The 27,842-nt window shown below is 38.5% G+C and overlaps 1 protein-coding gene across 1 annotated transcript in view; it reads right to left on the bottom strand.

The window, feature by feature from the left end:
- The window catches only part of SEMA3E (semaphorin 3E), a 220,421-nt gene extending 192,860 nt beyond the window's left edge, over nucleotides 1–27,561 (bottom strand). Inside the window, exon 1 of the mRNA XM_081101912.1 lies at nucleotides 26,818–27,561. Within this exon, the coding sequence (XP_080958038.1) occupies nucleotides 26,818–26,932 (115 nt within the window). The 5' untranslated portion in view covers nucleotides 26,933–27,561. The remainder of the gene's footprint in view (nucleotides 1–26,817) is intronic.
- Nucleotides 27,562–27,842: the final 281 nt, after the last annotated feature.

The raw sequence follows: 27,842 nt of genomic DNA on the forward strand, positions 1-27,842 counted from the left end.
TATAAAGCCACTTAGAGGATTTGAGATGATACATCTAAATCATTGGGAACATAATAGATATTTTAAAATAATAATTTTTATTCATATTGGAAGAAGCAGTTTGACATCATAGCTATTCGAAAACCTGAATGCATTTGAGGCTATTTGACTTTTAATGTCTCCCAATGACCCTGCTTAACCCATCTTGCCCTTCTTACCCCCAATAATAATAAAAAATAATGTACAGAAGTAAATCTAAGATATATAGAAAGAAAACATGGGAGGGAAATCTTTATGAATCAAACTGTTTGACTGCTTAAAATAGGCCCAACAATACTGTGCTGTTTTTAATGGAGCACTGTGAACCACAAAACAATATGAAAGAGCGACTATTTTCATAAAGTACTCTTTTTTACTCGTTTCGTCAAATTGAACTAACAAGGAGCTCTATGTATCAGCTACACGGAGAAACAGGCTTACTCAAATATCATATGAGAATAACAATTCAGGCCTAAAATTAATCTATTAATAAGGTTAACAAAGATTTTGAATTAAGATTAGTATGAAGATTAGTATTAATTTTAAATTTCTGCATTTAATATTTTGTATTCTATAATGGACATTTCCATTTTTATCATAATTCTTCAGTCTTACCACCAAGATAGTAAAACTAATCTAAAAGTTAAGAATAAACTCAAAACAGTACTCTTGAGGATGATGTAAACAGAAAGCAATTCTTTCAAAATAGTATTTTGTTATGTCTCTCTTAGTTGCCACTAAACTAAATATTTCATCTTAATTTCCTACTTATTCCCATTAGAGAGAAGGAAATTAATTTTCTTTATAATCATTTACTGAAAAAAAATGCTACAAAAATGACTGCTAAGGATGCAACATCTTTTAAAGCATTTAAAGTACATAATGATATTCACGTATAAAAGGATAACAAGACATCCAGGAATATTGTGGAAACTCTCAATGAAGCACTCACTAAGTATGTGGGATAGAAGAATGGAAATAAGGAATATTTTCTGCTTTCAGCTTTCTTGCTGCTACTAAGAGAAATAGGATTTGCTCTGTTTGCCCCTGAAAGTCTCAGGTGATTATTTAACAATTATACCTGTCACAAGTTGTCATACTATACTTTCCTCACTCTATAATTTCTAATGCATAAGAAGAGAGAAAGGGGAGTGTGAGGTACAATAATATAGTTAAGTCTAGCTCCTCACATTGCTTCTAAGTGCTAAAATTCAGGAGCTAAACAACCAGCCAGATTTGATTCCCGATTCAGCACTGTGGACAGCCAGCCGGAGCTGTTTTCCTGTTCAAATGTTAAAAGATGCTGTGTTTCTTCCTTGTAAGGAAAGAATTTCACGACGTGTAGTGTAGACAAAGTTGGCAGGGCACAGTCAATTCTGCGGAGGGACACCTGAACATAATGTATTTGTATGTGGAAAAAAATAGTTTGCTTAGTCATGTCTAGTAGCAAAAATGCTTTCTTTACAGATAAATGTGTTGCCAGTTGTCAGTCAAGAGAGTACAGGTTATGCTGCTATAAAAACAACCCCTAAAATCTCAGTGGCATGGAACAACAGACATTTATTTCTAGCTCAGATTATATATCCAAGGCAGGTCTCCGAGTGGAACCCTGCTTAGCAGGTAACTCTGGGACCCAGGGTAACAGAGTCTCCATCTTAGCAAGTGCATTTGTGACTGCTGAGTCAGCAATAGGCAGTGTGACAAATCACACTCTGTCTCCTAGCTCACAGCTTCTGCACAGAAGCCGCAGTTGTTAATTCTGACCTCACTTAATTGGCCAACGCAAGTCACAAAGTCACGCTAACTTCCAGGGGGAGGTAGGGCTGTGCAATCCTGCCATGTGCCCAATGAAAATTTAAAACATTCCTATACAGTTCAAATGATACTTCACAACAATTTACACGTTTAAGGAATTTCCTATTCATTGTTCTTAAATAGAGAATTTTCCTGTTGTATCAATACATATTAATTGAATATATGTATGACTCTATATGTATTGAATATATCTGTGAATAGGACAAAGCACTATTTCCATGCAGAAGGTAAAAATGAATAAGATACAAGTCCTGCTCCATTTAGACAGTATATAGACAATACTACCACCACCATCATCTTCATTATATCTAATAAGAGAAGCTAATATTAATTGAGCACTTTCTCTGTGCCCAGACTATTCTAAGGACTCCTGTGGCACCTATATACCTTATATCTCTATAATTGACCTGAAATTATCACCATTGTTCTCCTCAACTTGGAAAATTTGATTCCTCCAAATAGTGCTAAAATGTGAATGTACTACTTATTCAGTTTATGTCATAAATAGCATTGGATTTGCATAGGTTGTTTTTCAACCTTACGTACCAGACAATGTGGCACAAGAGACCTGGAGACTGAGTAAAATGCAGATGATAAGAAAACTTAGGGAAAATGTAAGAAAATGGATGATGACTCGGAGAAAAAAACAGATTCAGGCAATATGGGCAGCCATGGGTGAATATGAGGGCTCCTGGAAGCTGGCATGGAAAGGACGATATTTCTATTTTTAAGGGAAGGTGATTTGTAAATTAAAGCTACATGAAACTTCTCAGGTCATAAAAAACAACATTAATAAGCCACACTTTATTTTTTTCCCCATCATTGTTTTAATCAGAGAGAGCTTTGCACACATACATGCACACCTTCCCACCTGAAGGCAGATTATAGCAACTCTAAAGCAATTCTATTGCTATGAGTGAACCACACACCACCAGAGAGAGTGGTCTTAAGTGGAAGAAGCATGGGGGAGTTACCTCAGATATAATAAAGAGCTGGTTTTCATGAAGCTTTCCTAACACTAAGCTTCGCTAAATACCAGGAGCTGTTGTGGAATCTCACACTCTCCAGAGAGCTGTATTTATTAAATGGAATTTTTCTATCAGGAAAGGTTTTAAACAATCCTGCTTAAAGTTAGTAAGATGGATTCAATTGATTAAGAAAAGAAAAATAATGTCTTCGGCAGCACCTGTTTGTGGCGGGTTAAATGTATACACTTGAGAAGGTTAGCCTATGAACTAGATACCTGTTTGTGTCCTCTCCAAATATGTGTTTCAGTTAGGGGTAAATAGATGCTGTTAATGATGTAAGTCTCTTTTCTTAACCTTTTGCTAAGTGGGATATTTATACTGCAGACATTTTTTGGATTATGGCAGTAATTATGATGCATAAGAGAAGAATATTTGGATTATTACAAAACTTGACCTAGCTAGGGCAACTGTTGTTCCTGTTATGAACTCTTACATAAGACAATACTTCTTTTTCGCATCTTCTACTTTTCAGTGCAAGTACACTATAGATCAAATAGAAATACCATGCATTTCATGTAAGCAATAACTGGTTCTGAGATGGGACATTTTGACAGGAGAGAAAAATAAATTATATTTGACTCTTTATTTGTATAAGAATCACTATTGATCACACTTCAATCTTCTAGTAAATAGAAAATATTTGGCAACCTGGACCGAGTCTACTTATTCACTGGAATTCCCTGCTCTTTTTCAAAAGTCTGGCTTTCTCCTAATCGTGCACTACAGCGCCCGCCTCATTCTCGCCCTTTGGCACCAGCCTGCAACGCCCTCCTCCTCGTTCTCTTTGCTGAGGCTCTACCAGCCTGCCAGGCCCAGGTGAGATCCCACCTCTGCCAAAAAGCAGTCTTATTCCAATTCATAATCTTTACTCTCTTCATTTTAATACTTAATTTGGTTCAGATTCCAAAATATATGTTAAGAATTATTATTTTAAATAGAAAATACAAAGTGCAAAACATATTTTAGCATAGTTTTAGGTATTTTTGTGGCCAACAAATTCCTTTTCCTCATTAAAGTATTTTTAATGATTTATGTTCCTATGAAGTCTTCGTTTTGCAATGGTATTTATATATAATCCTCTTTTGAGAGTGACTGATTTTCATTTCATATACGAGTTCTAATAAATGCCCTAAAGGGGTTAACTATAAAGGGATGAGACTAACCCCACCAAATATTTTTCCATAACCATGTCACAGGGTATAAAGAGCCTCCACTTCCTTTACCAGAATTTATAATTTGGATACATTATTAACTAAGTGATATGTGAAGGAGGAAATTATAAATCACTGTTTGATAGGCTTTTAAGGGATCACTTCATGTACTAGATCTTACCAAAGATGCTGATCTGGAATTCATACAAAGTAGTGTAGCACTAAAAAAATATTTTACAACAAAAAATAATATCAACCTAAATGCTTAAGTTTATGGATAATATATTTCTGAATGATTCTCAAGTTATCTTTTAAAAAGCTATTTCTAGCTCTACTAAACTAGATAAAGATGCCTTTGTGTCACTGAAGCATAGCTTTCCCACATTTCTTATATAAAATGGGAACCCAGGAAAGACCAGTTGACCAGGGCACAACAAATTTACCCAGATATTTATAGAGTTTTTACTTTTTCTTTTTCTTTTTTTTTTTTTTTAGAGTTTTTACTTTTGTTAGGTATTGTGATATGTGCTTATGATATAGTGACACATAAAGTATTTCCCCTACTTTCGAGTTTATCCTAGTAAACATAATAGATGAATAGACAATTACAATACAGTACAATAATTATAATTATAATAAAGTATGCATGGAGTGCTGCTGAAGTTAAGGAAAAATAGGTAAAAACACATGTCTAATTCAAGTCCTAAAAATGAGCTGACATTAACAGTAAGCAGAGTAGAAAGGGGAGATGGAGACAAAAGGATTGGACATTCTAGGAAGCAGAAGAATGTATAAAGGCTCAGAGGCAAGAAAAAGCTTGATTGTCTCTAGAATGTCATGGTGTTTAGTACCACTTAAGATTGGAACTCAACAGAGATATATAACCAGGAGGAGGGAAAAAGTAAACAGGATTAAGATCACAAAATGCAAAGGAAAAAAAAAAAGGGATCGCCAATGCCTATGTACCATGCCAAGAAGTATGCATTTTCTCTAAAAAGCCATGTGTATACTTCCATTAAAGTTATTTTGGGGAGTGAGATGAGTAAGATTTGCATTTTTAATGATCCTTCTGCTTATAGTATGAACAGTAGATTGGATTGACAGTAAGATATTAGTCAATTGCAATAAAGCAGATGGAACACGAAAACATTAGTGGGCACAGAGAGATATAAGTCGATTTAAGAAACAATAAATGTGTAGTGTTCATGGACTTGATGACCACCTGGCTCAATGCAGGTAGCTGGGTTGGTGGTGGTGAGGTCTGGTAAGAGAGAGCGCAAGATCGGGGTCACTTACCTATTTGTGACTGGGCCAGGTGGGTTAATGCATATACGACTCTCTGCTACAGGAAACAGAGGGGGAAGAGCATGAACAATGGGGAAGACAGAGAATTAAATTTTGGACACGCTGAGGATTAAATTTCGGATAGAGAATTACATGTTGGATGTGCTAGGGAAGGATCACTAGTACAGATTCTTAGCAAATAACTTGATACACACAAGCCTGAAATTCATGAGAGAAACCTGTTTTCTGGGGTGTGCCATTCACATTTCTTTTTCTTTCCTCCCCTCTCTAATTGACGTCTAGAACTGAAAGGTGGGGAGGAGTGATAGCTCTTCACCATCCTCTTGCATTTTGCTTTACTCATCACCTATCCTGTACAAAGTGGGGTGGTAGGTGACAGAAGAGATGATGCCAGCCAGGGAGTGGTGAAAAGTCAGAGTAAGAAGGGTAATGAGGACCTGATGGAATGAACATTTGTGAGTGCCTACTGGGAATCACAATTTTACCTATAAAGTGGGTATTATCCATTTCAACTTCAGTTGAGAAATTTGATATTGCTGGAGGATAAGGAATTCCCAAATTCACACAGAAACTAAGAGTTGAGGTTAGACACTGTATAATCTATATCTTCTCTTTGACCTCATTATGGCAGCTTAGCCTTAGTGACAAGTCTGCTGATTTTAGTTCTTGATTCTATAGATACTACTTAATTCTGGAAATTGGATTATAGAAATGTATATTTAATGGCCTCAGCCACTGTGTCTTCAGCTCTCCATGTTATAATCAGCACAGCCTTACTAATGGGATGAACTATACAAAATCTGTTGGCCTAAGTTTATTCTCATTTGGCCAGTGCTTGGCTAAATATTGGTAAAAATTGTCTCTATGGCCTTCTTTTCTCTAGTCTTTGATGGATGACTAGCATTTTAAAATGAAATAGCTTTATGGGCATTCTAATTATAAATGTTAACATGATTAAGGAGAAAGTGAGCATTTGCTGCTATCCAGAGATAAATACAATGGGAAATACCATTTTTCAGAATTTTTTCATGCTCATACATATACAAACATGAGATTATGTTATAGATAATGTTTTGTCAAAGCCTTATATTTTACCATAAATTATGTTGTAGACATGCATACATACACACACACACACATATGCACATATACATATATACTTTCATATCAAGTGATTCAAAGATAATTCAAAAATGTTATAAAATTACATTTTAGAAAACCCATGACTCCCTCTGTTGGACACATTCTTTTCTTTTAATATGAAAACACCTTATGTCATAAGACTTGCAGACCTTGGAGTCATTTAGTTTCTTTTGAATGCTTTTGCTTGTTTTTGTTCTAATCCAGTGGTCAGCAAACTGCGGCTCGGAGCCACATGTGGCTTTTTGGCCCCTTGAGTGTGGCCACGAAGTTTCAATTGCACTGTATGTGTGTGCCTGCACGTGGTATTTTCTGGAAGAGTCACACTCAAGGGGCCGCAGTTTGCCGACCACTGTTCTAATCTATCATGTGTTAAATTCATGGTGTAACCCTCAGTTGGTCATTTGATTTCCAATTCCTGTTGTTTATTTTTCTAAAATATAGATGAATCATACTTAGATTTTTCAAATTTATAAAAAAATTACAATTTTCATAAAAACATGAACTATATACATATTTATATATTTATGTCTCTCTCTCTAGATATATCTATATCTAATCTATATCTATATCTAGAGAGAGAGATTCCCTTGCAATATTTAGGATATACCTGAACTAAACATGAGTTGTTGCTCACCTGAAATTTGTGTAATTGAGTGTTCTGAGTTTTATCTGGAAACCACAAATGTAAGCCCTCAGCTTACAAAGACCCTTTATTAACCCATTTCTGACATTTCAAATAGTCCAATGCATGTATTTGTTTCTAATAAAAAATGATAAATAAATAAAATAATAGTTCACTTGAAGCAGTGTATTAAGAAAGATTCTGAGGCCATATCTAGTCTCAGAAGTAAAGAAAGACCTGTTCCATGTCTTCTATGGATGTACTAAGAAGAGGCAATCACACTTGCCTTGAATTTGTCACATGTGAGAAAATACAGCTTCTTTCCCTATTTGAAAATTATATTGAAAGGGAAGACAAAGCAAAAGTATAAGAAATAGAAAACAATGTACTGCTGTTAGAAAAGAGGATATAATATTATTAGTTGTGGATGAAATATAGCAGAAACTATGTTATTTTGTCTAAACGCCCAGAAATATTATATCCAAATATGCTTAAAAGTACATGAGGATGATTTACTGATAATAACTACAAAAATACTTCAACATACCTTACAAAGCTAATTTAATTTATGGTAGAGCAGTGAATCTGTTTGTCATTTATTATCTTCTGAGAAAATACAGGTATTCTATTTATTATAGTATAAAGTTTTGAAACATTGTCAATTAGTGTTAAAAAAAATTGTTGTATGCAGAGATACATAAGAAAATTAGTGACATACCATATAACGATGACAATGTTTTACTATTATTAGAGTCATTCTTCTTACACTCAAAATCCCCCCCAAAAGTGTAAAGAGCTCATAAACTAGTAATATAGCAAAAGAGAGTGGATAAGTTTAATTCTATGACAAAAACAAAATAAAAACTATAAATAGGTTTGGTAAAAATATAGATTTTTAAAATTTAATTTTAATGATGCATATTTTTTAATATAAAGTTTTCTGCAGAATTATTTTTTTAGAACTTACCATGTGACTTACAAGAAGTTAATGAAAAATATTATTCTAAAAAATCATATGATTATTTTTAAAGCACAGGATTTTCTACAAATACTCAGAGAGACTGGCAAATCTACAAAATGAGAGCCAATTAAAGTTACAAAATTAAGCAATCACAGCTTTGATGGTATTTTAATTCTGCCATTCTGTTGTGGTGACCATTCCAGATTCTTTAAAAAAAAAATTGTTAAGACATTCAAAACATCTCCTGTTTAATTTAGTTGTGAAGGAAAATTGTATTTTATTTCTTCATATTAAAGAATTTCAAATTATTTTCCCATTTGCTATAATTATATAAATTATTTTATAATACTTAGGAAAAAATCAGCAATGCTATTTATTGACCTACACCTTTCCTGAATGCCAAAAGCATTTATTTTATGTATTCTAATTTAAAACTTCTTTTAGATGTGTGTTTAACTTCTAAATACTGACAGTTTAGGACAATGATGGCAAACCTTTTGAGCTCGGCGTGTTAGCATTTTGAAAAACCCTAACTTAACTCTGGTGCTGTGTCACATATAGAAATTTTTTGATATTTGCAACCATAGTAAAATAAAGACTTATATTTTTGATATTTATTTTATATATTTAAATGCCATTTAACAAAGAAAAATCAACCACAAAAATGAGTTCGCGTGTCACCTCTGACATGCGTGTCATAGGTTCGCCATCACTGTTTAGGAAGAGCCTCCCAAATCCTAGATAATAAAAGGCTAATATGCAAATTGACCAAACAGCAGAATGACCGGTTGCTCTGACACGCACTGACCACCAGGGGGCAGGCACTCAATGCAGAAGCTGCCCCCTGGTGGTCAATGTGCTCCCACAGGGGGAGCGCCACTCAGCCAGAAGCCAGGCTCATGGCTGGCGAGCACAGCGGTGGTGGCGGAGCCTCTCCCACCTTGGAGTCAGCGCTAAGGACCCCTCGGGGGATGTCCGCCTAAGCCGACAGTTAGACATCCTCTGATGGGTTCCGGACTGCGAGAGAACACAGGCTGGGCTGAGGAACCCACTCCCCCCCGCAGTGCACAAATGTCGTGCACCGGGCCTCTAGTGTATATTATACATTTCAAAATACTTTAAAAGAATTTCTACAATGAATGCAAGTTTTATCATTTTTAATTAACTAATTTCCTAAAAACCATAAATATGGAAACTGATGTTAAGAAAATTAAGCAAGAACACACAGTGGCAGAAATTGTCTGTGCAAATAGGAATTCTCACTCCAGAGCTCCTTGTTATCCAGTGCACCACATGCTGTTACTATGCTTCTGACCCACATTCTAGACTGAAGGGAGTAGGAGAGGCTTATCCTTAACTTCAACAAATAAACCACATATGTGAAAAAAAGGAAAGAGCTGGCCTAGAGTCCATCTGAAAAACCCTTGACAGCAATCTCAGCATAAACCAATAGTGGCATATTTGCCAAATAAGCTGGTGTCAACTCAGGTGGCTTTAATAAATAAAAGTCACCAGTTAACAGTAGCACCACGCTGTGAACCAGGCAGGCATCTCTTCAGTACAGACTGGGGAGCTGCATTTTACAGGGGATATTGTCAAACACAAGGATGGTCAGGACACTGCCAGCACAGTCGGCATAGCCATGGCATAAGGAATAGGCACCCTCCGCAAAGGGGCATGATGACTATCTTTAAACCTTGGGAGGGCTGTCAAGACTTATGACCTGCTGGCATCAGAGCAAAGAACGAAGACTAGAAAGTGTAAGATACAAAGTTAGGTCCTATTTGGGACTAGGTGGGTAAATACTTCCTTTCCTCCTCATTAGAACATCCAAAATGGAATGCACTTCCTTGTTAAGTAGTGATTTCCCTTTCCAGGAGAATGTGCAGGTTAAAAAAGGTAAACGTGTCGGACCGCCTGCCTAGATGCCATGGACTTGATTTAAATCACTCGAATTCTGACTTCAAAAAAAATTCTGTGATCTGTGTAAAATTCCACAAGTTTTCCTAAACTCTGATTTTTTTTTTCTGTTTAGTGATTTTGGTTGATGATTTGGTTGGATTAAGACGTATAACATGCTAAGTGCGTAACATCAATTATTGCATAAGTGCCATTAACGGTTTTTCCACGCCCCAGCAGCTCTTCCTCCTCCCCTCCTCCCTCTCGCTCCACTCTTGCTCGGTGTGCTCTTTCCTGCTCTCTTGCCGTCCCTCTCTCTCTCTCTTTGACTTTCCTCCTATCAAACAATCAACACTGACTAGGTGCCAGGCACTATTCCAAATGCATTCAAATGTTCTTTCTGTGAACCCTTATCACAATCAGTGGCATAGGTGCTGCTATTATTCACATCTTTGAGCCAACAAAAGGTTTAGTAAGTGTCCAAGATCACAAATGTGTTTCTGCTACATTGGTTTTCCGAAGGGTGCTTAAGAGTGGAAAAAATAACAGCGTGGGAGATGAACCAGCCTGTTTGCCATGAGCGGCCAGGTAAGGCGAGTTGCAGCCAGAGCGGAAAAACATTTTGGAAAACAGCATTTATCTTTTTTCTTTTAAAGTTCAGCAGAAGGAAAGATTATAAAATTAATTGAAATAATACAGTTAGGAATGGACCCACCCCAAATGATTTAGATGCCAGAGTAAGCCAATCCCAGCTGTTACTCTCTGCTCTGACTGCCATCGTCAGCCAGGGCGGCGTGGGGGAGTGTGGGCAACCGGCTGCAGTAGCAGCTGGTAGTCAGTGAAGACAAAGGGAAATTTCAGTGGCTGCCGGGGTGAATGGCAACTGGGAGCCTGGCTGGGGGAGCCTCGGGAGCGAAGCGCAGCGGAGCTGTCAGCAATGAATTCCGGGTTCCGGGCAGCCCTCGCAGGCAGAGTGCGCCCTGTAGCAATGCCTTTGCTGGCAAGTTTCACTCTCGCCAATGGCCAATTTCGTATACATTTTCTCATGCGCCAGGATTCTGGGCATTTAAAAGTAAAGTAATATTTAGGACTCTTCTAACTATGCAGTCGGTGTAAATTAGCAGACTGAAAGGACAAATGGCATTTCTAGTCTAAAAATATATGTATTTCTGTTATAAGATGTTCACTGAGATAGAAATGTAAATGCCTAGTAAACGTAATTATGTATTCTAAAACGTAACTGTATATAGTAAAATCCTAGTATTCTATTTTTACATCCCCTGAGACCAATGTTACAGAAGGCATCTAATGTGTTTCTGAGTGGCTGCTGCTTTATTCGCACGTAGACTTTCTCATTGGTATCAATTCCTTAATTGTATTTTTCATTTTTATTCTTGTCCAATTTCACCGATTTTTAAGTCTTAGGGACTTCTCTCTATATACTCCCGATAGGGAGAATTCTACTATTCTAAAATAAATCAGATTTCAGTTGGGGCATACACACTTAGGAGCAAGTAAAAAACATTTGGCAAAAAAATCTGTCAAAAGCAGTGCCCAGTACATAACTTTTTTCTTAGCTCTGAGAAACATAATGACAAAGATATAATTACATTCTTTTAATTGTAAGCATAATTGACTTAATGGTAATATTTTTCTTCTAGGATTATCTATGAATTATTACAAGGGAATTTTACTTTGGGAAATTACTAGGAAACCAAAGCATATTAATGTGTTGAAGTTTAAACATTAACTTCTCATAACTGTAATAACATAGTAAAAAATGGATATTTTTGCCCTGGCTGGGTTGCTCAGTTTGTTGGAGCATCGTCCCATACATCAAAAGGTTGCAGGTTCGATTCCTGGTCAGGGCACATATCTAGGTTGTGGGCTGAGCACTGCAATTGAGGCAACCCATTGATGTTTCTCTTTCACACTGATGTTTCTCTCTCCCTGAAAAATAAATAAAATAAAATAAAATAAGAACAAATCCTCAGGTGGTGAAGATTTTTTAAAAAACTGATATTTTTTGGTGGCTTGTAAAATCCATTGCAGTATTTAATAATCCTGTCTTCTCTTTTCTCTTTCTTCATTCTGGACAAATGAAAAGGCAATATTTTCTGTTCCCTTATTAATGGGAAGATGCAATTTTCTGGATAACTGAGTACATCAAAAACTAAAATTATTTAACTTTGAAAATATATTTTTTTCTTTTGGTTTAAATTTTAAACATGGGTGGTATGGCTATTCTAAGAACACAACATATGGTTAACTCAAGTTTATGCAGACCCTAAAACTGCCAGCAAGCTCAGGATTCTAGTACTCATTCTAAGCAATTATAAAGTATCTGTCATGTACCATTCATCTGACCAGAAATGTGTGTGATGTTTATGATTCCAAACTTGAAATTTATTTTTTCCTTCCTTTTTTCATTTTTTGCTTTTGATAAGGAAATATAAGATATTTAAGTTTCATCATTAATGATACAGCTATTTCCAAAGAAATCATTTTTATTTTCCATTAGTTTTCCCATTTTCTTGAAAATAAATTGTCTTTGTCTTGTTCAGAATTATCAAATTGATCATATATTTTATGTAGGCTTCCTGACTTTGGTTTCTAAAAATAAAATAAACAAATGTTTCCCATTTCCATGTTTATTTACTCCTTCTAATAGTAAGGGACAGTGACAAATGTGTGCATTCTCCTGAATTAACTTTACTTTTGACATTTCTGTTTATGTCCATTAATTTCCTCTTTCATGTTAAGTGTTTTATAAATATATATAGTTCATCTTCACCTGTGGATATTTTGCCCATTGATTTTGTTTTACAGAGAGCTGAAGGGAGGGTGGAAAGCGGGGGTGGTGGAGGGGGGTGGAGGGAAGGAGAAAGAGAGAGAGAGAGAGAGAGAGAGAAACATTAATGTGAGAAAGACATATCAATTGGTTGCCTCCTGCATGCACCCTGATCAGGGTTGGGGATTGAACCGGCAACCCAGGTATGTGCCCTTGCCTGGTAATCAAACCAGAGAGACCCTTGGTGTACAGGCTGACACTCTCACCACTGAGCGAGCAACACTGGTCAAGAATATTTGATTAATCGTTATGGTGCTAAAAAAAAAAAAAAAAAAAAAAAACAAGGATACAACATTTCAAAATATAGTGTCAATTTTATAAGGCTTATAGATAAAAATAATCTTATTAAGATAAAATGTTCATTGGTTCTTTCTCAATTAACTTATGTTAGAAAGTAAATTAAAAATACCTTTCATAAACTATTATTCATAAATTATTCATAAAAACAACCTTCGCACAAGGACAAACTAATAAAAGCAAAAAACAGTCTTGTTTTGGCCATTGAAAGCACTCCTCTAAAACAAAGGTTTTGGGTAAGTCATTATGCTTTCATAGTCCTGCCTTTGCTTTCTGCTTTGCCGCCAATTACATGCATCAGTTGTTTGTCTTTCTTCAGTTCATCATTCTATAAATGAATGAGAGCTACATTGGACACTTGGAGATCACGACTGGATCAAACGGGAAGAAAAGGTGATTGAAATGTGCATTGACTATGTAATGGCCCTGATAAACTCAAAGCACCCTTTGCCAAAAACTCAAACTATATCTTTCAATAAAATATGGATATTTTCTGAATAATTTTAAAGCAGTTCTGGACTTCTATTCAGAGCTTTTGTAATAGAAGACCTAAAGCCAAACTAGCGCCTAACATTTTGGAGCAGGGACAGAAGAAAAGTATTCTCAGCCTGATTTCTGCATGCTCCCTCGGCCCATCATCTCATTTTCTGAGATCTTTATTCAGAATCTTTTACATGTAGCATTTGACAAAAGAATGAAGATTGGTAATACTAATGTGAATAGAGACAACAATTAAATTGTATACTTTAAATTCAACAGATAAAATAAATTTATTAGATTCTAAGGAGTTAACAATAAAATGCAAATCACTTGCCTTCAAAAATTTCCAAATTTACCTGTGGATTTGCATTAATGACATATTACTTATACAAAGTGAGAATTCCTTAAAGACATGTATAAATGGGGATAATTTAATGTAGCATAAACAAAGAGCATTTGTGATACTATTGTGTGTAGTAGAGCTATGAACATGGGTATCCAATTAATTAAATATGCAAGGGTAAGTGTATTTCAAGGAGGACACAGTGCATTCCATCATTATATACAGTAGAATGGAGGAGGGAGGATGGCAGGAATGGTAGCAAGACAGGATAAGACACATAGACAATTTGCTCATTGCTTCTTGCCCAGGCTCCTCCTACTCGTCTCTAAGACTGAGCTCTGGTTTTCCTTCAATTCCCAACTCCATGCTTCCATAGCACTTTGTGTTAACTTTTACTATAAAAAAGTCCTGCTTTATCTGAACTGTCTTTTACAACTAGACCTTAAGCTTCTTGGGAAAAAGGTTTGGGCAGAGATGGTGTGTGTGTGTGTGTGTGTCTGTGTGTGGTGTATATCCTATATAATAAAAGGTTAATATGCAAATTGTTCCCGTGACCGGGAGTTCAACCAGGGTGCGGGGCTGGCTGGCCAACTGCCCATGGCCCCTTGCCCTGGCTGGCCCTACCCCCAATTAGCCCCCCCACCCCGATTGGGGGTGGGGCCAGCCAGCCAACTGCCCACGATCCCTCCCCCTGGCCAGCCTGGCCCCATAGGGCCAATCGGGGCGGGCCAGTTGGACCCCACCCATGCATGAACTCATGCACCAGGCGTCTAGTGTTTTAATAAACTTCTTAATTTGAACGGTTTAAGATATACAGAAAGGTTGTAAAGATATTGCCAAGAGTTCCCATACACCCACACTCAGTTTCCTCTATATTAATAGCTTACATTAATATAGTATATTTGTCACAGTTAATCAGCCAATATTAATACATTATTATTTATGTATTAAAACACATATTTTACTCAGAGTTCCTTAGTTTTTACCCTAACATCCTTTTACTGCTCTAGGATTCTACCCAGTATACACATTACATTTAGGAAACTTTGAAGAAGCAGAACTAATAATCACAGAATAGGTGAATGACTGAATGAATAAATATGTCTCAAAAAAGACACAGATGCTTCCAAATCCCTGAAGAAAAAAATCAGGATGTAGAGCAAAGAAATAAAGTGGACCTACTTTCACTCCTAGTCCAAGAAAACTTTTCAGGGCTGAGAGATGAAGGCATTCTGAAATGTTACAAAATGCTTTTACACAGTCAACCAGTATTAGATGTTTTCTCATCTGAAACCAATGATAGTACAATGTGTGACACCTTATATCATCAATAATAATTAAAAACAGATTAAATTTGCATGTTAAAAGATCGATAATTATATATAAATATCTTATCTAATCTATATATATAAAAGCCCAGCGACCAGAACAGAGGAACCACCAGAATGACCAGTGGCTATGACGCGCACTGCGGCCGCCAACCAGCCTGATATGGGCCCCAATTGGCCCCCCAAAACCCCAATCAGGGGCGGGGCTGGCCGGATCCACCTGTGCATGAATTCATGCACCAGGCCTTTAGCATAAAAATAATAGGTATAGAATGATATAATAGCTAGATATTTATGAATTTAAGTATACTTATCAAGACCAAGGCTGTCATTTGGAAACGTGAATAAATTACACCCTTCACCTGGGTGATGGAACTGAAGGGGGGGAAAATGAAAAAAGTAACATGAAAGTGAGGTTTCCTCTATAGCATCATCCCAAACACTTAGCCCAGTGTTTCTCACGCTGAGGTGCATTAGGAGGCACCTGCAGGGCCTGTGAAAAGCAGCCCCAGGATCACTGATTCAATAGGCCTGATCCAGAAGCTCCCAGGAGAGGCTGATGCAGCCGGTCTGGCCACTTTGTAGGGCACTGGTTTAACCCCAGTTTCTATCTCCTCTCTGCTCCTAGTTTGAAGAGGACCAGAGAAAATCATCAACAACATCATCTCCTCTGCAGTGGAATTCTACTCAGCCTTTCCTCAGGTGGCTTATGTAGCAGTGGCTCTGCCTATTAAAAAGTAAAATAAGCCTTTATAATTTTGTCATTTTGACCATAACATGGAAGCCAACAACAATAAGTTTTGTTTGGCTTTTATTAAGAAGATATTAAACACCCAGCCTTTAATTATAGGCTTTAAAAATGATCTGAATAAGTCATTTTATTCTGTCCACAGGATCTTGCCAAAAATATAATCCTTGCCCTCAAGGATCTTAAAATATATTTAAAGACAATCACATAAATCAGAGGCTATTATAAGCCAACACAATATCATACATCTCCATGATACAGCTACATTTTCTATAACAATCACATGAGGTAGAAAGCCAGTATTCATTAGCCTCAAAAGTTCAATGATTTAGCAAGAAAAATACAGCATAAAATAGGAGATGCTGTGGATTCAAACCAGGATTTTAAAATTGTGTGCCCACACTCTTTCCACTAGAACATGCTAATAAAATTTCCAGAAGTGTTTTGGAAAAATTAGTCACACTGGGAGGTCTGGTAAGGAGAGGAAAAGAGGCCCACTTTTCTAGAATTGAAAGGATCTCAGAAATCACATAGTCCATAATAAACTTTTGACTCAGGGTTAGGAAAAAAGCAATCAGGAGGCATAAATAGCTACACTGCAATGCTGTCAGCCTCTCTGACTGCAGTTCCACAGTGTATCTTGGGCTTTGAATTTAAAGCCCTCCTCAGTTCCCATTATTTCCTGGGAGGGAACTGGTCAGGAAGGGAAGAGTCAGTATCCTCAGATGACCTCTATTTTCTCCCTCTTTTATTCCCATTTCCTTTGCTGCTGTTCTTTTCTGGTTCTGAAATTGGTCCAAACACCTAAAATCGTCACTGTGACTTAGCCTGAAGGATACTATTCCTCTACTCCATCCTCTGAATAAAAATCCCGTTTCATTTTGGTTTCGATGAATTAAAACTCAAAACTCAGGAAAAACAAACCAAAACTGTATAGAAGTAGACAGGTTTACATAAATAATATTCCAGCTTAACTCAGGTATAGCCGCAGAGTGGATGGCAGACACTATTTCCTCTCGTTCCGTACCCCAGTTCCTTCCCTCTCCCATTCCCTACAGGCCCACAGTACCCGGGAGCACCAGCTTCGCGCTAGAGACCTAGGCCAGACAAAGAGGACAAGTGCCAGGTAGCTCGTCAGCTATTCTTTCAGTGTTTCATTTCCAAAGTCATGAACTTCAACAAATTTTGAATGACTAATGAGTGCAATTAAATTTTAAACATCACATGTTATATTCATTGAGTTAGACAACAAAAAATAAAACATTGAAGGTAAACTGAGGACCAATTAATTCATATCATTCACTGACAATATGTTTTCTTTCCACTTCTGGTTTAAGACGAGGTAGGAAAAAAAATATCTGGAAAAGAAAGTCGGGGAGGAGAAAAAGAGGGGAAGGGGGGTGGTGACAACACAGGTGGGTAATCAAAGAATGAGGCAATGAGAAAAAAACAGAAGGAAGGGGGAGTGGTCCACACCCAGGAACAATAAGTGTATCAACAAGTAGATTTAGATCAGTCATTGTCAGGGTTGGTGGTAGGTGCTAAATGGATGGAGCCCAGAGGCTTTTTAAAAGGGCAGTGAAAATGCTCTGCATGATACCATCAAGATGGGTACATGTCATTACATATTTGTCCGAATCTATGGAATGTACAACACCAAGACTAAACCCTGAGATAAACTATGGACTGTGGGTGATTAAGATGTGTCAATGTAGGTTCCTCCATTGTAACAAATGCGTCACACTGGTGGGGGCTGTTGATAATGGGGAGGCTATGCATGTGTGAGGGCAGGGGGATTTGGGAAATCTTTGTTCCTTCCTCTTGATTTTGCTGTGAACCTAAAACTTCTAAAAAAAAAAAAAAGTCTTGAAAAATTGGGGGGCAGGGGGGAGTAGATTTAAAAGCAACCACAACAAAAGAACACCGATTACAGATGAGAGAATATGGCTGGTGTGCCCGGAGGATGTCTGGAGGCCCCCGCTGCTTCACTACAATGGGACACTGAGGGACATGATGGCGAATAGGCGGAGAAAGCCCTAGCCTTTCTCCAAATGTGTGTTTTACCAAGGGAGCCATAAATAGTTGTTTGGGATTCCTTAGTTTCCTCGGTTCTCCTCACCCCACCCCCATCAGATTTCCCTGTAAGGACACTGCTCGAAATCATTTGTTTTAGTCATATACCCACTCAATAGCATTGACTGAACACCTACTAAGTGTCAGGAGCTGTGCCCTGCACCAGGCATCTTACCTGCTTGTCAGGGGGGAGGTAGAGCAGAAAGCGTCCTTTCACTTTCAAAGCAAACACCACACGCTGGGCCAGTAGCTGTAGGCCACTGTTTAGGTTAACGTTTCACAGGGTGGTCTGGCTTTAGTAATATTACTTCTTTTGTGCTTCACAAAGCAGGGCCTACAATTACCTTTGTTAGTAACTTGTTTACTTTGCGATTTTGGTCTGCTGTCTCCAAGGTTCCATCCAAGTTCTACCTCTCCTTAAATTATCAACAAAATTCTACAGTAACTTACAGCCATGAGAGATGTCAATATCCTTGTTCTTTCTAGTTAGCTATTAACTAGAAATCCAGGAGCTGGATTTCATAAAAGAAACATCTTTGCTTCAAGTAAAAAAAAAAAAAAAAAAAATCTGATGATGAAGGATCTTCCCTTGTTTTAAATTACAAATTAATAATTAACTCATGATTGCTTTCTAACTAAAGAAGGAGAGCAGAGTAGGCCAATTCTCTCCGAACCTCTTCTGATTCATTGAGTATCTTAAGAAAAGCTTCCGAAGGGTTAAGTTTTTGCCACAGTAATTTGCATTATCTCATGTAATCCTTGCAGGGTGCTGCAAGTGATATATTTTCCCATTTTAAAGATGAGAAAATTATACTCAGGAAAGAGAAGTAACTTGCTCAGGCCATACAGCCAGAAGCAAGATTCACATTAGGTATGTCTCATCCAAAGTCTAGAGTTTTTAGGCATTGAAATTAGAATGTGAGAGCGTTTTGTCCCTAATAACCTGGACCTAAACTAGTTTTCTACATGCGCTTTGCCAAGGCTGTGAGCTAAATCTGTGAGCAGAGAGCAGTGATATCTGAGAGTTTAGTTACCAGGGATAGAAGTGGAAATACATTTCCAAACCTCAGAAATCAGGCAAATCATAGATTTCTCTCTCTCCTTTATTTTCCCTATACTAACAGTGGAGACAAGAATACCAGGAAATGGGGCCACTTAGTGGGAGTATTCTATACCAGCCATTAGAACTAAGGCAGCTGAAAACTTGAGTCATAAATTGCCTTAGCCACCACCATGGTCCTATGAAATCAAGTTATGAATTCCACGGACATTTTGGTTCTTGAAATCACCACGTTCTTTGACAGAAAATGTTCTCTCGATATCAGAGACTGTCACACTTGGCTCAAATGTGGTATTAACATATCCTTTTCATTCATAGTCCAGAAAAGCCAGCCTATACAATATCCAGTCTTACCATTATCAACCTTATCCCGAGTATTAAAAATACTGATATTTATAGTTTATCTTATACTTCAGATGTTATTTAAAACCCCACTGTGAAAAAAAAATCATTAAAATAACCATCACCCTTTGTATAATTTATATAATATTCCAAAGTGTCAGGCGTTGTACTGAAGACTGCTAGCAACTGTTGGCCCTGTCTATCGAAACCAAGAAGACAATCTTAATCCTCACTATGCACCTTTGGGAAATGTTTAAGTGGTATAATTTCCGTTATGTTTTATTTTATGTCTTTGAGAATGAACTCACAAGAGCGCTTTAACACTGCAGTGGCTATGTATGATGGGGCATGCAAAGTGCCATTTCTGGATTCCTGCTGACTAAATTCCTCTACTAAACCACTGTCTAGTTTTACACAAAAAGATGAAGGAGTCAGTGCCTGCATGCTCTCCCACTAACAACTCCCAATGATGACTCCAGTAGATAGTTTTGATGAAATACAACTGGCTCAGCTGATGGATAACAATCATTCTCACCAGCAATGACCAATTTGATGTTTGGAGCCTTTGTTGTCATAGAACTGAGGCCACCGAGTGATCTCATCCCATACAGAAAGAGAGGCCCTCCCCATGAAGTGCTCTTAGGCTAAGTAACAAAGCCAACAAGGACAGCAAAATAATAATACGGCAGCACAAATTTTTGACAGAATATTTCATTGTAACAACATGATTGTTGCATATATTGATTAGTCAAAGAAGTATTGGTTCTTTATTATATACTAGAGGCCTGATGCACGAAATTCATGTAAGGGCCTTGGCCCTGGCCCCTGCCTGCCTCTGCCATGGCCGGGGGCCTCTGCCACCTCTGCCGTGATCCCTGCCTGCTGCGGCTTTGTCTGGAAGGAAGGACGACTGGAAGGCTGTCCAGTCTAATTAGCATATTATGCTTTTATTATTATAGATTATTATAGATGGGACTCTGTCCTCAAAACATTTTTAAGAAATGATTTTATACTAAACTAGAGGTCTGGTGCATGAAATTCATGCACAGAGAGTAGGGTCCCTCAGCCTGGTCTACACCCTCTCACAATCTGGGACCCCTCAGGGGATGTCTGACTGCTGGTTTAGGCCCGATCCCACAGGGATCCCGGGACTGCTGGCTCCTAACCTCTCTGCCTGCCTGCCTGAGTACCTCTAACTGCTTGCCTGCCTGCCTGCCTGCCTGATCACCCCTAACCACCTCTGCCTTGCCCCCGCCACTGCAGCTTTGTCTGGAAGGATGTCTGGAATGACATCCAGAAGGTCGTTTGGCTGTCCAGTCTAATTAGCATATTATGCTTTTATTATTATAGATTATTGTTAGTCCAGAATTGGCCCAGTTCATTTATAAATACCACTTACTGCTTTTCTTAACTCTGACCTCCCCTCACCCTGTTTCTATGCTAAAGGATAATTGTTTTCCCAATGTAATACCCAACATCCAAATAAGAACTAAATATATCATAAAGCCATTCAGAGGCTTTTGTATATCCAGAAACACTTCTGTGATGCACAGGCAATATTTTTCTGTAACAAATATAAAAATACAAAGAAGAGCACTATCTAAATTCTTACATAGATTTCTTCTACAGAATGTATATTCTGTGTAAACCAAACTCAACAAAACATATTGTAATTTCTTTCATCTTACCCGGTGGCTTAAAAAACAAAACAAAACACCAAAAAGCTGCTTTCTAATAAATACACTGCTTAATTCTCACTGATTCTCCCTAATGGAGATCTGGGCGTGAAAGTTTATATTTACTCCTGGGTCCTATTTTAACTACTTTCTTTATGAATCATGCCTTATGACCAGTTTTTATTTATTAACCACACAGAGATGTGTGACTAATGTCACTATTGATACTACCTCCTTACTGGCTGAAGAAACAAAGCTATGAGCTGGGTCAGGAAAAACTGGCTCAGTCACTGCCTCTTTTTTATTTGCCCTAGATATACAATACCACAGCCTTCAGTGTGATCATTCAAAACATATATATATATACACACACACACAATTGTCCTCTTCTAAAATTATATCTCAATTTTTTCCATATAAATAAAAAATTCTAAAACATATTGTACGAAGTGAATGTGCATAATAAATGAATATATGCACACTTTTAAATATATATATATATATATATATATATATATATATATATTTTGTTGATTTCAGAGATGAAGGGAGAGGGAGAGAGAGATAGAAACATCAATGATGAGAAAGAATCATTGATCAGCTGCCTCCTGCACACCCCACACTGGGGATCAAGCCCTAAACCCAGGCATATACCCTAACCAGAAATCAAACCGTCATCTCCTGATTCATAGGTTGATGATTAACCACTGAGCCACACCGGCCAGGCTATGCACACTTTTATAGTAAAAAAACAGTGGCTGTGAATCTTGCAAAAATGCACAGGTGATATAATCATCTTCTAAATTATAACTAGAGGTCAAAGGGATGGAAAATGGAATTTGGAGTGAATGCAATCTATCAAGAGAAACCATACATTTTATGCTCATTAAGACCAAGTTCTGTCTTCTATATTAGCATTATCTTTGCACTTATTTTTATTGATTTTTTTAAGAGAGAGAGGAAAGGAGAGGGAGAGAGACAGACATCTTTGAGAAATATCAATCACCAATAGGCTGTCTCCTGTATGCCCCCTACTGGGGATCAAGCCCACATACCAGGCATGTGCCCTGACTGAAAATCCAACCAGTGACCTCTTGGTACATAGGATGATGCTGAACCAACTGAGCCACACCGGATATATTGATATATCCAAACTCAGGCCATTCCCAAAGGTTTTTCTCTGTCAGACACACTTGTTTTCAACCTTCTCAGTTTATAGCAGTCTTCAGGAAATATTAATAATGTAATTTTTAGATTATAAATTGCGTTCACAGATATTGTTGTCTATTTAATTCTCTCAGAAACCCAGTAAGATACACAGGGAAAGCATCATCACTATCCCTGTTCTCAAATTAAGGAAGCTGAAGCACAATTACCATTAGTATAAGTGGAAGGAGTTGAGCTAGAGTAGAGATCTCTGACTTCAAATTCTGAGCTCTCTGAGCCACGAGAAATCTGTATTAATTGCTTATAATATCCACATACACTAACACTCTCTATCGCACTTTTGATATGTATGGATATATATTCGATGCTTAAATCTACATTTATAATGGCTGCATATTTCAGGAATGATCTCCTGCCATATCCATGCCTTTATTTAGCTATCATTTCATTGAACTTCCTGGGAGAACATCCTCTGCTTAAGCAGCCATTCTCCCTTGGCTTCTGTGATTGCGCCGTTCCTTATTGGGGCTTTGAACACCCACCCCATCTGCCAACCTCCCTTGATTGAATTTCTGGGGCTTTCCGTGTGCATTGGGATTTCTTCTATGACATGCAGCTTTGCTCCTTTGTTGTTTTCTTCTTTGAGCTCCATTATCAGGAAGGTTATTTTTGTCTTCCCTGTAACCTCATTAATGCAGGATGGTGAAAGATAAGGAGAGAGCAGACATCAACAGAGGGAAGTGGCTGAATCCACCAGGACACTTCTCTCTTTATTCCCTCTTTCCTTCAATTTTGTCATGGGGATCATAGCTATTTTTCAAGGAAATTCTTGAGGCAGAATAGTATAAATCTATATTAATTACATCAATATGAGCCTCTTTAGGGTATGTGCTATAAAGTTGGCTATAATGTTTAAATATTCATAAATTTTTAAATGCTTGCTGTTAATCTCGCTCACATCTTTACTACTGAAAATTCTTACAGAGCAGGACAAAAAATCCTGCCATTTTAATCCTTGCTATGTCTTTATGTGTTAACTCCATTTATCTTTTACCCATAAAATACATTAAAAGATATATGGCCCTCGCCGGTTTGGCTCAGTGGAGAGAGCATCGGCCTGCAGACTGAAGGGTCCCAGGTTCCATTCTGGTCAAGGGCACATGCCCAGGTTATGGGCTGGATCCTCAGTTTGGGGTGTGCAGGAGGCAGCCAGTCAATGATTCTCTCGCATCGTTGATGTTTCTATCTCTCACTTTCCCTTCCTCTCTGAAATCAATAAAAAATATTTTTAAAAATAGATATATGCAATGCCCCAACAAGAGTAAATATCTCATCTTTTTATTCACTAGCCCTGCCCTATTTTAGCACATTTACTGAAGAGTTGAGTAGAGGGTATATGCAGTAAGAAGAGGGAGGAATGTGGGCAGAGGGCAGTGGGAAGTAGATAGAGATGCTTCATATCTGGTGCGAACTTTCTGCCCTGGCTCCCCCATTCTTTGCCTTCCCCCCCTTTTAGTCCTAATGGTCTCTTCTCAAGCTCTGTTTAAGAACATGCCACTCTCAAAGACAGAGATGGGTAGAGAAGAGAGAAAAAGAGAATTCTCTCGCGCCCCCATTCCCCACCCCGACCCCCCACTCCCCAGAACCGTCACCAAGCAAAACTGTGGCCCCAGGGCAGCTGCTGATGCCTCACCATCTAGCAAGGGCAGCCGCCCTGTTCCCTGTGGTCCTGGCCTCCCTGGCACTGCAGTGGGCGCCCTCTCTGAGGGTGGGTGGCGCTTGGGCGAGGGGACTTGGGGCGAGGGCAGCAGCGCAGCAGGCAGTGGGCGGCTTCCAGGGATGATTCCACTGAGAACTTCGCGTCAGATACATCCTCCACCAGAGTCCAGGGTCAAAACGTCGGATTATTGTTACTCTTTCGTTTATGGGAAGAAAATAAAAAATTCTTGTTCTTAATATCACTTCTGAGAAAAAAAAATTCTTGGGCTTGTTTTCCTGAATATATTTTCATATAATTTAACTCAAGCTTTGTACATGACTCTTCGGGAAGAGATACTAGGCTTGAGGTTTCAAAAATCATCTTGAATGAAGGATACAAGAAAAATGCTTGTCCTTCTCGCACACGGCATAGACCACAGCTATGAAGTGAATCCTTAGATTAACCCCGTAGGCCACCCCCAGGCAGGTGGGGTCAGGCAGCAGAGCAGAGGTGCTACGTTCCTTGTATCTAGTGCCTCTTGTGTTGAAGGATCATGCACCTGCTTATAATATTAACCACTTAATTCATTAACTACTGAAATGTTACCATCTTACATCATTTAAGATAGCAAAAGATTATACTACGGACTATCCTCCCCTTAGCTTTCAGAGACTTCTAAACGTCCATTGAATTCCAGAGTGTAGACAGGTAAATGTGCTCTTCATACTTCATTGATGGGACTGCATATTCCTGCTCTGATCGTTCATTGGCTTTCCCTCTCACAGAGGCACCTGTGGTGCAGCAGGCATTTGCTGCTGCATCCACAGTGTGATCTCACAGCTGCCTTTGCTAACTAAACTGCACAGGTGAGAGCAATTCTATTTTCAGGCAACCTTACACTGTCTTTGTATAAAAGCACAATATTGCACCTATTCAGCTAGTGTTAGCAAAGCCAAAGGGAAATCTTGTAGGAGTTTTCAGTCTAGTGTGCACATAGATACTCGCAGTTCTACTCCCACACCACTGAAAACAACTCATACAATAAGTTTCAGTTATTCCTTTGATTAGGAGAGATTGAGTGAGGGTGAGCCCAATAACTATATTATGCATAGCATTTCACTGCATTAGAGAGTTTTGGTATTCTCTGACCAAATTAGTATCCCTCTAATGAACTATTATAATGAGATTTCTTTGCAAACATATTGATATTGATCTATCAAAAAATAAGAACCCTAATAATGAAGTGAATTCCAGGCATAGCAGAAATGGTAGCTTGCCAAAACTGACAGCTTATCCACTTGTTTACATAAGAAAAAATAATCCATTTATTATGCTTTTTTCCTGACATCCTTAATTGTTCATATTCCATCACATCAAATTTCTACATGTGGATATATTTGACCATTACTTCCTAGAAATATGCATTTTGATACATACCATGACACATCTTCCCAAATCACATGAGGCATACTAATGCTAAACACTGTATTTTAAATAGTTTACAAATTCAGTGTCAATGTGTCTCTTAAATTCGTATTACCACCTGGAGAGTGTTATAGGAAATCTATTTAAACTAAAAAAAAAAAAAAAATCCACAGATTTTAGCTATTCCAAAAATGAGAAATTTCTATAGTCAAAATTAAAAGACAAAAAGATCAATCATGTCATTTAAAACTGAGACAGGCCTTCCTTTTTGTTTCTCCTACTGATGAACATTACACCTTTATTTTAAAAATACAGATTTCTGTTCTTCCTACAAGGAGCGGGGGGAGGGGGGGGAGGAGGGAGGGGGACAGGCAATTTGAAAGCTTACACAATTGAAAAATGGTTCTTATGTAATTCTTGTTGTTGCATCTATTATCTGCCTCAATGGTTGGTAATAATAAATACTTATTTTCTGAAAATTTATTCCAAATTTCTTTTAAGTCAGCAAAGTCACTTTCTCAGAGTGTGGGTTTTGTTTGTTGCTTATTTATTTGTTTCTTTACAGGAAGAACCGCCAAACTTATTCATGACTGGCTTTTACTGATCCTGATGCAAAAGCTGTTGTTTGATCATTTATTTATGACTAAAAGCTGCTTTAAAAGACCTAGTTGCACAATAAAATATTTAAGCACTCTGATAGATCAGCAGGTAAGCAATATGAACTTACATGAAAAAGAATAGATATTAATGAATAGTCTCTAATATTTTAACCAATAGGTATCGGTTTACAAGAATTGCAGATAAACTCTGGATTTATTTTTATTTTTATTTTTTTTTGCCACACAAAAAAATTCTAATAATTAATTTAACAAGAAAGCTAATTTATTTCAGTTGTTAGTCATTTTAATTACAGCACTTTGTTATCCTGAATAAGAAATCATTTTGCTTCTCAGGAATGTTCTCCTCCTCTCCCCATTACGGACAACACCAAACAACAAAACCAGTTGCACCTCTATTTCTAAAGCCCTTGCTTCCCATAAATTGGTATTTAGATACCAACTAATAACTTGGTGGATTCAGCCCCTCAAGGCTATTGACAACCTGATTCCTCCCCCCTTCTGTTGTGTCTGCTGGTGAGTGAAGTTCTCCCTAACAAAACCTAATACTTACAAGACAAAAATAACAGCTGGAAGTTGGCACGTGATTTTGCACTACCTTCCCTTCAGCCCTGGCAAGTGTGACAGACTAATGATCAGTACCTAGAATCCGAAGTCAGTTTTGCAACCCTTGCTCAGGTGCATGTTAGGGTCTGTGAAACCAGAGATCTATGTTGAATGACTTTAATTTTATTTCTTTTGATCGAAAGGATCTGAAAAGGCGACCTACCTTTATGGGTCAGGCGTAACCGGGGCTGAGCGGTGTCAGCTGTGTGCCCTCCCGTCCAGAGCTCCAGTAAGTAAGCCCACAGGAGCCAGGTGAGAAGGGAGCCGGGCGATGCCATGCTGCCGCTCCCCCTGCCAGTCCTCCGATCCTCAGTGGAAGGCGGTCTGAGTTTCACTCAGGACTCCCCTCCGGGGGCAGCGTGGGAGAGGCTTTGTCAGAAATCGCACGCCCTGTCATCAGAAAGCACAGTCCCCAAGTGCCACTTGTCAGGCGGTATTTGGATCTGCAAAACCTTTCTTTCCCCCCGGACAGTTGTTTATAAGCCCCGAGCAAGAGGACATTCCAAGGAGCGAGTCTTCAGAGCCATGCCCTGCGCCCTCTCCGGGAGCGACGCGGTCGATCCAGAGAGAAACTGGGGTTTGCAGCCACTTCTGCCAGCAGCTGGTTCAGCCAGGAGCCCCGGCACACGCACTGCCTGCCTCCTCCGGGGAGCGCGCCTCCCGGCTCCCCGAAGCCTCTCGCAGTCCGCCTCTTGCACCGACTTGCCAAACAGCTCGTTTTCATTCACCTTTCACCCTGCTAATTAAAAACAAGCTGTGCCATTCCCACCAGGAGTTGCCGATCCACCCTGCAGGGATGGGGAGCTGTCAGCGAGCCGAGCCGTGTCTGCGGGGAAAGTTCAGGCAGGGTTGAGCGTGCTGGCTGTTTCTAGGAAGTGTTTCTGCCGCACGTGCCCCGCTCCCACCCGCCCTCCCGGTGTCAGGCCGCGCCACGCCCTCCGCCTGGAGGCAAGTCCGCCCCGTGATGGGGAAGGGGGTCGGGAGGGAGGATGGTATAGAACAGGCGGGCGATTTCAGAATAGGTCACAGAAGAGGATGTTGTGTCAGGGAGGGCTTTTGCATGCCCAGTGACCAAGAGTAACCCTTGAATAAATACACATTCACTCTAAGGCCTCCATTGGTCACCATCTACTACCAAAATTGATTTTTTTTTAAGAGTTTCCGCTGATTTTTTTTTACATTTATGGC

This window comes from Myotis nattereri, assembly GCF_964212035.1.
Source record: "Myotis nattereri genome assembly, chromosome: 11".
Taxonomy (NCBI): Eukaryota; Metazoa; Chordata; class Mammalia; order Chiroptera; family Vespertilionidae; genus Myotis; species Myotis nattereri.